At 38.3% G+C, this 12,760-nt stretch overlaps 1 protein-coding gene across 6 annotated transcripts in view; it reads right to left on the bottom strand.

Moving 5' to 3' along the window:
- STARD9 (StAR related lipid transfer domain containing 9) overlaps positions 1 to 12,760 on the bottom strand; it is a 123,855-nt gene that overhangs the window by 68,558 nt on the left and 42,537 nt on the right. For all 6 annotated transcript variants that reach the window (XR_006775218.2, XR_006775219.2, XR_006775222.2 and 3 more), the window contains 3 exons: positions 3,952 to 4,068; positions 2,761 to 2,793; positions 2,613 to 2,674 (listed from right to left, as the gene is read on the bottom strand). Coding sequence is in view for 3 of the 6 variants with exons in the window: in XM_045771576.2 (XP_045627532.2) it covers positions 2,613 to 2,674; positions 2,761 to 2,793; positions 3,952 to 4,068 (212 nt within the window). In the remaining 3 variants the exon portion in view is untranslated. The remainder of the gene's footprint in view (positions 1 to 2,612; positions 2,675 to 2,760; positions 2,794 to 3,951; positions 4,069 to 12,760) is intronic.

Below are 12,760 nucleotides of genomic sequence, written 5' to 3'. Positions count from 1 at the left end.
TTTACAATGTCAGTCCTGATTCAAATTTAGCCTTCAAGAGGCTATTTCAGCATGGTTTTGGGGTATGCTGTCACCAGCCTATACCTTGATCAGGCCACCAGAGCACAGAGTTTACAGGCTTGTTTCTTTCTTTCTTTTTTTAAAGGCATTTTTTTTTAAGATTATTTATTTATTTATTTGACAGAGAGACAGCCAGCGAGAGAGGGAACACAAGCAGGGGGAGTGGGAGAGGAAGAAGCAGGCTCCCAGCGGAGTAGCCTCATGTGGCGCTCGATCCCAGGACTCTGGGATCACGCCCTAAGCCAAAGGCAGACGCTTAACGACTGCGCCACCCAGGCGCCCCTACAGGCTTGTTTCTTAAGTGATTTTTCAAACATGATCTTTGAGCTCTAACTGGTTTTTTCTGTGAAGGCATCTTTAGGGCCACTGCTAAGCAATGAGGAGAGCTAAATGAAAAAGATTCTGGTCTCTACCCCTAATTTAAGTAGGACAGTTCTCATTTTACCTGTTTTATACACTGGGATTCTGTTTAAGATATGGTCTATCTTATACCTGCTGGTATTTTATTCCTTTTTAAAATAATAACATAGCTACAATTCTTAATTAAAAGCAGCAAAGATTTTGTTAAATAAGAAAACAAACTTTTCACAGAAGTCTTCCTCATCAGAACACAGATGTTTGCCTATGAAGCCAGAGGCCATAAAAAAAAGCCTCCTGCTCAGACAAACTCTGTGCACACTCTTCTTATAAATTGTTTCTCCTTCTTTCTCAAATTCGAACACAGGATGCCCAGATGCCTCTCAGAATAGTGGCTCCCAGATTTCATGGACAAAGAACATTTAATATATATGTACATGTTTACACATACACACACACACACACACACACACACATATACAGGCCTACAAATTTTTACTTTGCAAACTTAAAAAATGTATAAATACTGTTTACTATCATTTAATTTTTTAAAAGGGCATTTATTTTTGGGGGGTGATGAAAATGTTCTGGAATTAGATAGTAAAGATGATTGGACAACCTTGTAAATATAAAAAAAGATCACTGGGGGCGCCTGGGTGGCTCAGTCGTTAAGCGTCTGCCTTCGGCTCAGGGCGTGATCCCAGGGTCCTGGGATCGAGCCCCACATCGGGCTCCTCTGATGGGAGCCTGCTTCTTCCTCTCCCACTCCCCCTGCTTGTATTCCCTCTCTTGCTGACTGTCTCTGTCAAATAAATAAATGAAATCTTAAAAAAAAAAAAAAATCACTGAACCATATACTTCAAAAGTGTGAATTTTATGGTATGTGAATTACATCTCATGTTTTTTAAAAAGGACACTAAACCCCAAAAAAACAGAATACAGAAAATTAATGGTAATTGGGCAATGGGTAACCGTGCACCAACATTTTCGCTACAGACTGGTTAAAACTTCATATTGGAGTAGCCAGCACTGTCTCAGAACTAGAGTTTAGGAACTACTGAACCAAAGAACAACCCAGCAGGAGCTAGAAGAGAAATTCCAAAAGGTAGTATTAAACTGTAAAGAAAGTGAAGAAAAGGAAACTGGGTTTTTACCCCAAAGATACAGACGTAGTGAAGAGAAGGGCCATATGCACCCCAATGTTCATAGCAGCACTGTCCACAATAGCTAAATTGTGGAAGGAGCCAAGATGCCCTTCAACAGATGACTGGATTAAGAAGATGTGGTCCAGGGGCGCCTGGGTGGCACAGCGGTTAAGCGCCTGCCTTCAGCTCAGGGCGTGATCCTGGCGTTATGGGATCGAGCCCCATATCAGGCTCTTCTGCTATGAGCCTGCTTCTTCCTCTCCCACTCCCCCTGCTTGTGTTCCCTCTCTCACTGGCTGTCTCTATCTCTGTCGAATAAATAAATAAAGTCTTTAAAAAAAAAAAAAAAAGAAGATGTGGTCCATATATACAATGGAATATTACTCAGCCCTCAGAAAGAACGATTACTCAACATTTGCAGCAACATGGACGGGACTGGAGGAGATTATGCTAAGTGAAATAAGTCAAGCAGAGAAAGATAATTATCATATGGTTTCACTCATTTATGGAACATAAGAAATAGCAGGAAGATCAGTAGGAGGAGGAAGGGAAGAATAAAGGGGGGGTAAACAGAAGGGGGAATGAACTATGAGAGACTATGGACTCTGGGAAACAAACTGAGGGCTTCAGAGGGGAGGAGGGTGGGGGACTGGGATAGGCCGGTGATGGGTATTAAGGAGGGCACATATTGCATGGTGCACTGGGTGTTATACGCAAATAATGAGTCATGGAACATTACATCAAAAACTAAGGATATACTGTATGGTGACTAACATAATAAAAAATTATTACAGAAAAGGAAACCAGACAGCCAGGGCAAGCTGGACCATAGGAAACAACTCTTTGTTAAGCCTAGGGATAGGAATTAAGTTTCCTACAACCCAGATATCTAAGTATGTTTCTCATCTCCCTATACTGCAAAATATTTCTACTGTAGCTTTCCTCTATTCCTCTGGATTACTCTTGAAGCAAAGACAGGACAGCTGAACATGCCAGAATTTGGAGTGGAAACAGAAATATTTTAGGTCCCAGAGCCTGAAATGTTCTTACCTTACTTTTATCCTACAAGAGGAAGGCAGTGGGGCAGAGTCCTCCTCCCTGATGAAGAGACCCTGCACAAACCAGAGGGTTGGAGTTTCACTGAAGGGAGTGTACAAAGATCTACTCGGAGAGAATCTAGTCAAAATAGAGTTTATACCTCACATATCCGTGGCGTCAGCCCAACAGAGGCCTGGAGAACAGAAGAAATGAAAGCATTACTGTTCACTCACAGTGAAACTCTCCCGCAACACCCAGAAACCAAGGTGGTAGTGGACGGGCACATGGGCTCCCTGCACTAGCCTCTTCACTTTAGGCAGTTTCACTGGTGGTATATAGAAGACTATTCGCGTGGCTCTCAGGAGACACTCATGGGACGAAAGTACCAGCTGAGAGGCAGATCATCACCATAAAAAGGAAAAGAGGAGAAGATAACAAACCCAGATACCTGCTTTCACACAATAAAGGTTATATCCTTCTTGGATAAACCTATTTACCACTGCGGTCCCTCCCAGAACCTTTCATTCCCTATATACACAGGAGACTGGGTGTTTAAAATACACATTTAGGGAAAAGTAGCTTCTTTTTTCATCTTGGGTCCACTACTAACTTGTACATACGTTAAAGGTTGTATACCCTGGTTTAGTGGGCATTTTCTTCTTTTAATTTCAAATATATAAAATCACGCTAAACAAGGACACAGTAAGCAATGAGCTGAGCACAAGGTAGCAGGGATAATCTTTCGGGAGGCAAAGTGTCCCAGAGAATGTCCCTGTGTTGTGTTATTTGTCACCTGCCACACCGTTCAACTCACCCAGATACTTCTAAACCTAAAACAAAGAGGTATGCTTAAGGCCCGCTACCCTCCCAATGTTCCAGGACAAAGTAAGGCTCTCATAATCCTTCACACTTTTTAAACCTCCATCCAGTAGCTGGTTCTCCTGCTTCTTTCCAATGCTCAGATCTAACAAACATAGCCCCATTTCTGTACAGCCCTAAGCAACACTTCAGATTCAGTCTGGGGCTTGTCCACACCAAAGGTGTTAAAAAGCTTCACGTGATGAACTTGGAAATGATATGAGAAATTCAGAAGGACTGACAAGGTCAGCTTCATCAAAGGGAGCTGTATAATTCTAAGGTTCTTCAGGGTTTAATAAAGAGGAGCTAATTATTCAAAGTTCACCTTTCAATTAAAGGGCTGAGAAATCCATTCTTAATCCAGAAGAGAGCCCATTAAATCCTATTACAGTTGACTACTAAATTTGCATTCTTTCTCTCAGTAACAAGGACAGTGTGAGATTCAGGCTTGCTGTGGCAATAGAAAGAGATCATATCCAATACCAATACTCACTGGGGTCCCCAGCATGGTGTATGTCTTTCCTGAGCCTGTCTGTCCATAGGCAAAAAGGCATATGTTGTAGCCTTTAGCTGCTCCAGACAGTACTTCGGTCCCCAAATCCTGGAAAACCTGTCACAACGAAAGTAGAAAGCACGTCACTGTAGTCCTCAGATTGAGAGACCATATCATTTAAAAACTTACAATGTCTAGACTTGCACAGAGCATACAGTAAGCACTTTAAAATATATATATGAATGAATAAATTTTCCCTAGCATTCTTTTTTCTGAAACTGATTCTTAAGAAATTATAGGGAATTTACAGTCATATCTGTCTGAAACACTTTATAATATTTTTAGATTAAAAACAACCCAAGGTGGGACACCTGGGTGGCTCAGTCAGTTAAGCAGCTGCCTTCGGCTCAGGTCATGATCCCAGGATCGAGTCCCGCATCAGGATCCTTGCTTGGCAGGAAGCCTGCTTCTCCCTCTGCCTGCAACTCCCCCTGTTTGTGCGTGCGCTCTCTCTCTCTCTCTCTCTCTCTCTGACAAATAAACAAAATCTTAGAAAAAAGAACAATGTTTAAAAAAAAAAAATAACCCAAGGCTCAGTCAGAAGAGCATACAACTCTAGATCTCGGGGTCATGAGTTCAAGCCTCACACTAGGTATGGAGATTACTTAAAGAAAACTTTAAAAATCTTTAAAACTAAATAATAACCCAGAATAGTGATGTATGGAGTTGATGAATCACTATATTGTACACCTGAAACTAATATAACACTGTGTGTCAACTAACTGGAATTAAAAACTTAAAAAATAATCCAGTGTTGTACTTACACTTTTTTAAAAATTTTATTTTACTGAAATTCAATTAATTAACATATAGGATATTACTAGTTTCAGAGGTAGAGTTCAGTGATTGATCAGTTGCTCACCCAGTGCTCACTACATCACGTGCCCTCCTTAATGCCCATCACCCAGTTACCCCACCCCCCCACCGACCTCCCTTCCGGCAACCCTCAGTTTGTTTCCTATAGTTAAGAGTCTCTTATGGGGGCGCCTGGGTGGCTCAGTCAGTTAAGCATCTGCCTTCAGCTCAGTTCATGATCTCCGAGCCCTGGAATTGAGCCCAGTGTCAGGCTCTCTGCTCAATGGGGAGCCTGCTTCTCCTTGTCCCTGTGCCTGTCACTCCCCCTGCTTGTGCTCTCTGTCAAATAAATTAATAAAATCTTAAAAAAAAAAAAAGTCTCTTATGGTTTGTTTCCAAAGGTTGATGCTGGGTTAATACCATTTATGGATCTATTGACCCGTCCTCTCTCCAAACTTGTGGTAATCGTATAGGAAAATAGGGCTGGAGTTTGTTATTTAAAGAGAGAGCATTTGTGTAAAATATATAACTTAATGGAGCCTGGAGTTGGGAAAGTGCTTAAAATGATTTCTCTTCCTCTAAACAGCTACCCATAGTTTAATCATTAAGAACACATGTTTTGGAACTTTCTAGGTTCAAAGCCTGGCTCCTTGGGCAAGTAACCTTACCTCAGTTTCCTTACCTATGAAATGGAGATTTTTAAAAAGCACCTAAAACTCATTGGGTTTTTGCGAAGATTAGCTGTTCTAATATATGTAAGGCCTTTAGAACAATGTTTGGAACAAAGTGAGCACTAATTAAATGAAAGTTTTTCTTGTATTACACTTTATTTTTTCCACTTTTCTGTATAAGGACTACTCAGTCATCTTTCTTTCTGATACCCCACCTATTTTAAAAAGAGCTATGTACTTATTTGGGAAAATAGACACCTGAACACAGAAACCATAGTTAATACTTCCCAACTTCACATAGATAACTTTTGAAAAAATTTACTTTCTATCCTACTAAAAATTTATTTTTAAAAAAGCCCTTCACAAACCATTAAAGTGATAAATCATTAAAACTCTTCATATTTTGAAGGTTTTTGCTAGAGCCTAGGGATTATTTCCCACCTATAAATATGAAAATCATGTCATTTACAGGAAGTTACGTATCCAACAAAATATGTTAAGTTCTTGGCCCTTAATACTTTTCCACAGGAAGTCTTCATATTTATTTTTTTCCTGGCTTCTCTTTTTTTTCTATTGTGGTATATTGGACATAACACTATATTAGTTTCAGATATAAAATATAATGATTCGATCTGGTATTTACATATATTCAAAATGATCACAAGTCGTTAACATACATCAGCATACATGTTGCTACCAATTTCTTTTATCACGGTAAGAACTTTCATGATCCACTCTCCTAGCTGCTTTCAAATATGCGATACAGTATTATTAACTGCAGTCACCATGCTGTCAATTACATCACCATTATTACTCATTTTATAACTGGAAATGTGTAACTCTGACCCACACTTTTTTCTATTATAAAATGAAGTTGCCATTATAAAGTAAGATTTCACACAGAAAAGAAATTCTTATCAGTTTTTAATGTATCTAAAGGAATATTTATGAAAAAATGGCTTTAAATTCTATGATGTATTTCATTTAAATATTAAATATTACTTATTTCTCTTGATCTATATATCCATTGTTAAAGAAAAAGGATTCAACTACAAAACTTTTTCCCTTTTAGTAAAAGTGCTATTTAATGCAATAATAGATATCTTTACTGTCAGGAACAATATTTGAGTATCAACTGTGAGAATTATTTTTTATTATATAAATAATGTAATAAAAATAGAAAAAAAAACAGAAAATGCTGATAAACAAAAATAATCCCACTGTCTAGAGATAACCACTGTTAACATTTTGTCGTACGGCTTACTCTTTCAGACTTCTGTTCTATTCCTAGATAATACTGAATGTCCCATGTAAGTCTTAAATTCTGACATAAATATAGCAATTAAGAATACTTGAATATGATGAGAATACTAAACTAAACTTAGTTGCTTTACTTTTTATCTTGTTATAATTATTTATGATATGCATAGTTTTCCTTGTGTTTATGGCTAGACAACTTAATATTTTTTATTTTAAAATTTCTCTTTAATTTTCCAAGTAGAAAGGTATGCTAGAGCCCCACCCATCAGGTATCCAAGTCTAGCTAAGCCACAGCCCAGGCCCTGCTGTCCACTTGGCAGGCACTACCCAAAGTGCAAGCAAGGTGTCTAGGAAGGGGGAAAAAGGCCTCATCTATGTCACATTTGCCAAAACAACCCCACAAAGTGTCAGGAAACACTGTCCACTCTTCATAAATGTCAAGTAAATTCTGGGCTAGTCTCTCACTCCCACTGTGGGTCATTCATCTTTGGGTCTCTACCCAACATAAATGTTTACAGATGGTCCATTTCCATTGTAAGCCTGGTCAGAAGTTAATCATCATTTGGATCCTAGTCCAGGTAAGGACCAGATACCATCCCTGGTCTTTTGTAGCAGATTTATCTAAAGGAAACTGGCAACAGCCTGTATTTAACTTTAACAGATGAAATTAGATTTCCTACTTGGCTTCTCCATATTATAAGGTCAAATACAGAGATTTATTTCCCATATTCATTCATGTTGTGAATGTACACATACACTAAATACCATGGAAATTGTTCTTTAAACACTCCACAGGGAACAGGAAGAGAAAGAAACAATGGAAGTTTGGAAGTGCAAGTAAACACAAACAAGGCCAACTGAAACCTATGCCATAGCCAATGGAGAGAAAGAAGAATCGATATTCTGAAAGAAACTAGTCTTGACATGGGCAGGTCTCAGAACTAGATTTCTCTTCACCTTGGGAAGCAAACATTTATTAAATTCCTAAAAGGGCCCTACCACTGCAGGGGCACAGTGAGAGATTTGAAAGACATTTAAAACATTGTCTTGGTTCAAAATGAGCTTACCATATGGTTGAAGAGACAGATCATGCAGTTAGTAAAAAGTTCAATACTAGTACATAGTAAAATACGAATGAAGGGTAGATATAAACATATCTGAGAAGGGAAAATGATTGTGGCTGGAGATGTTAGAGAAATCCTCCTAGCAGAGATGGCACTTGATCTGTGTCTTAGGCATGTTTTCAGAGAAGTCCCTTCTTTTAATTACATCCCCAGATAAAGGCCTCCACTTTTTTTTTAATAATATTTTTTTATTATATTATGTTAGTCAAAATACAGTACATCCCTAGTTTTTGATGCAAAGTTCCATGATTCATTACTTGCATATAACACCCAGTGTGCACTGGGTGTTAAAGGCCTCCACTCTTTTTTTTTTTATAATAATATTTTTTTTATTATATTATGTTAGTCACCATACAGTACATCCCTGGTTTTTGATGTAAATTTCCATGATTCGTTAGTTGCATATAACACCCAGTGCACCATGCAATACGTGCCCTCCTTACTACCCATCACCAGCCTATCCCATTCCCCCACCCCCCTCCCCTCTGGAGCCCTCAGTTTGTTTCTCAGAGTCCGCAGTCTCTCATGCTTCATTCCCTCTTCTGATTACCCCCCTTTCTTTATCCCTTTCTTCTCCTACCGATCTTCCTACTTCTTATGTTCCATAGATGAGTGAAACCATATGATAATTATCTTTCTCTGCTTGACTTATTTCACTTAGCATTATCTCCTCCAGGGCCGTCCATGTTGCAGCAAATGTTGAGAAATCATTCTTTTTGATAGCTGAGTAATATTCCATTATATATATGGATCACATCTTCTTAATCCAGTCATCCGTTGAAGGGCATCTCGGCTCCTTCCACGATTTAGCTATTGTGGACAGAGCTGCTATGAACATTGGGGTGCATATGGCCCTTCTCTTCACTCTTAATCAAGAGTGACCTCAGGACCCCACCACAAGATCTAAAATGTATCCTTGTCATTTTCATCCTTCAGAAAGTCAGAGTTCTGGCTGAAACAATAAGACAACTAGGTCACTTTACTCTGAAAAACCTTTGGACCTCCATTTGCCATCTCTAAATATCTGGCTCTCAACCTTGGAAAGTTCATGCCTAGGACCCAAGATCTCCCACCACAGGAACAACAAACATCCAGGGAAGTAATCCCAGAAACAGCTAAATAAATCTCTCCCCATCCTTCATTCAGGTTACTTTATTTGAACAAGGAGGTCTGGGTACCAAAAGGATAGACATCAGCAGCTACATATTGTTATCCTCAATGGAAGGGTCGCACTGGTAGTGGCAGTGGCCCATTCACATTATGCAACCCTTTAGTGGTATGAAAGTATCACTTCCTAAAATGAATACTACTCTGTGGCAAGATAAAACAGCATCTTTCTGGAGTTTCTGCTTGGGTTTTGTAAACTAGCCCTCTTCTCACAATGCCCTGTAAGATAACATCCAAGAGATCCCTCCTGAAGAGCGAAAAGGAGCAGACAGAAGGGCTGCAATTTTTTTTTATTTTAATGTTTTTTTTATTATGTTAGTCACCATACAGTACATCCCTGGTTTCTGATGTAAAGTTCGATGATTCATTAATTGTGTATAACACCCAGTGCACCATGCAGTACGTGCCCTCCTTACTACCCATCACCAGTCTATCCCATTCCCCCACCCCCTCCCCTATGAAGTCCTCAGTTTGTTTCTCATAGTCCATAGTCTCTCATGCTTCATTCCCCCTTCTGATTATTTTCTTAACCATGACACAGGACTGAAGAATCTCCCAGAGTGGCCTCACTTAAGATATCTCAGACCCTATAGCTACTGTCATCATTACAGAACTAGGGGGCATTTGGAAAAGACCAAAGCATTCAGCCTTTATCTAACTGGTCTCATTATATTGCTTTAGTCAGCAGAAAGAGGAAAAATAAAGCTGAAATATACATGCATTTCTATCTTGCTTTCTTCTGTCTCCTCCAAAACTGTACTTATTATCTATAATGTAGACATTGTAATTTAATATCGCAATATGTTATCAACACTTCCAAATCAGTATTAGTCCACATCCCTAAAGAAAACTGGAAGAACTACCCAAATGCTACTGCTGTGCACATATATTTTCATTGTAGTTTTCCATCTTTCTACAAATACATTTTATATGGTTGCTACTCAGAGTATATAAGCTTTTGTGTACTGCTTTTCATTCCTACATTCCTGAAACACTTAAGCATTTTAAACATTTCTGTTATTCATTTTCACAATTACAATTTTATAGATTCATAACTCACACAACTATCCTAAAGAATTAACAATTGACTGTTTTCTTATTCTCATTCCAACGTGAGATGAATGAAACCCAAAACTCCCATTAAGAAACATTAGTAGTAGCGGGGCGCCTGGGTGGCACAGCGGTTAAGCATCTGCCTTCGGCTCAGGGCGTGATCCCAGCGGTCTGGGATCGAGCCCCACATCAGGCTCCTCCGCTATGAGCCTGCTTCTTCCTCTCCCACTCCCCCTGCTTGTGTTCCCTCTCTCGCTGGCTGTCTCTATTTCTGTTGAATAAATTTAAAAAAAAAGAAAAGAAGAAGAAAATATTAGTAGTGGGGTGCCTGGCTGGCTCAGTTGGTAGAGCATGCAGCTCTTGATCTTGGGGGTGTGAGTTCGAGCCCCATGCTGCATGTAGAGATTACTTAAAAAAAAAAAAAATCTTAAAAAAAAAAAAAGGAATATCAGTAGCAACTAGTGCTACCAGTTTATAACTGCAATTCAAGATCAATTATTCCCTGTTGTAAGATAACACAGAAAAAAAAAAAGGAGATTTCACAATTTTTAAGCCCTCAATTTCCAAAATTCTTTGAATTCAACTCACTTTAGTCAAGTACCCCTTACCCTGACATAAATTTGCTAAATGGGGTGGGTTATTTTCTTATTTGAATAGAGTTGCCACATATTACTACATTACTTTCAAGTGTAAAACACAATTAGACAAGTTTATACATTAAGCTATGCTCACCACAAGTGTAGCTACCATCTGTCATTGTATAATGCTATTATAATATCATTGATTATATTATTTATGCTATGCTTTTAACTCCTGTGATTTATTCTTTCCATAACTGGAAGCCTGTATCTCCTACCTCCCTTCACCTATTTTACCCATACCCCCCAGCTCCTTCCCCTCTGGCAACCATCATTTACTTCTCTGTATTTATAGGCATGATTGTGCTTTTTGTTTTTCACTTGTTTTTTTTAAGTTCCACATATGAGTGAAGTTATATGGTATTTATCATTCTCAGGCAACATATTTCACTTAGCATAATACCTTCTAGGTCCATCCATGTTATTGCAAGTGGCACAATCTCATCCTTTTTAATGGCGGCATAATATTCCACTGGATATGGTTATACACACACACACACATGTATACACACATATGTACACACAAACACACACACCTACATTTATTGCATTATTTACAAAAGCCAAATTATGGAAGCAGCCCAAGTGTCCATCAATACATGAACGCTTACTATACTGGAATTAAAATTAAAAACTTAAAAAACTCATAGGGGTGCATATACCTTTTTGAATTAGTGTTTTTGTTTTCTTTGGGTAAATACCCAGTAGTGGAATTACTGGATCATATGGTAGTTCTATTTTTTAATTTTCTGAGGAACCTCCATATTGTTTTCCACAGTGGCTATACAAATTTATATTCCAAGAGTGCATGACGGTTTCTTTTTCTCCACATTCTTGCCAACACTTGTTTCTTGTGTTTTTTATTTTGGTTATCCTGAGAGGTGTGAGGTAATATCTCATTGTGGTTTTGATTTGCATTTCCCTGATGATTAGTGATGTTGAGCACCTTTTCATGTGTCTCTTGGCCATCTGTATGTCTTCTTTGAGAAAATGTCTAGTCAGGTCTTCTGCCCATTTTTCAATTGGGTTATTTGGCTTTTTAGTGTTGAGTTGTGTAAGTTCTTTACATATTTTGCAATATTAACCCCTTATTGGATATACCACTTGTGAATATTTTCTCCCATTCGGTAGGTTGCCTTTTCATTTTGTTGATAGTTTCCTTTGCCATGCAGAAGCTTTTTATTTTGATGTAGTCCCAATAGTTTATTTTTTGCTTTTGTTTCCCTTGCCTGAGGAGACACACCTAGAAAAATGTTGCTATAGCTTATGTCATATAAATTACTATCTGTGTTCTCTTCTAGGATTTTTATGGTTTCAGGTCTCACACTTAGGTCTTTAATCCATTTTGAATTTATTTTTGTATATGGTATTAGAAAGTGGTCCAGTTTTCCCAACACCGTTTATTGAAGAGGATGCCTATTCCTCATTGTATATTCTTACCTCCTTTGTCATTGGTTAATAGGCCATATAAGTGTGGGTTTATTTCTGGGCTCTCTATTCTGTTCCATTAATCTATGTGTCTATTTTTGTGCCAGTACCATACTGTTTTGATTACTACAGCTTTGCAGTGTATCTTGAAATATGGCATTATGATACCTCTCCAACAGCTTTGTTTTTCTTCCTCAAGACTATTTTGGCTATTTGGGGTCTTTTGTGGGTTATATACAAATTTTAGCACTGTTTGTTATAATTTTGTGAAAACCGCTATTGGTATTTTGATAGGGATTGCACTGAATCGACAAATTGCTTTTAGTAGTATGGACATTTTAACAATATTAATTCTTCCATTCATGAGCATGGAATATCTTTCCATTTGTGTCATCTTCAACTTCTTTCATCAGTGTTTTATAGTTATCAGAGTACAGGTCTTTCACCTCCTTGGTTAGGTTTATTCCTAGGTATTTTATTCTTCTTGGTATAATTGTAAATGGTATTGTTTCCTTTATTTCTCTTTCTGCTACTTTGTTATTAGGGTATAGGAACACTACCAGTTTCTGGGTATTAATTTTGTATCCTGCAACTCTACTGAATTCATTAATCA

This window comes from Ursus americanus, chromosome 36 (assembly GCF_024610735.1).
Source record: "Ursus americanus isolate L20-20 chromosome 36, mUrsAme1.1.p, whole genome shotgun sequence".
Taxonomy (NCBI): domain Eukaryota; kingdom Metazoa; phylum Chordata; class Mammalia; order Carnivora; family Ursidae; genus Ursus; species Ursus americanus.
The sequence above is the reverse complement of the archived record's forward strand: the minus strand, read 5'-3'. Positions and strand labels throughout refer to the sequence as shown.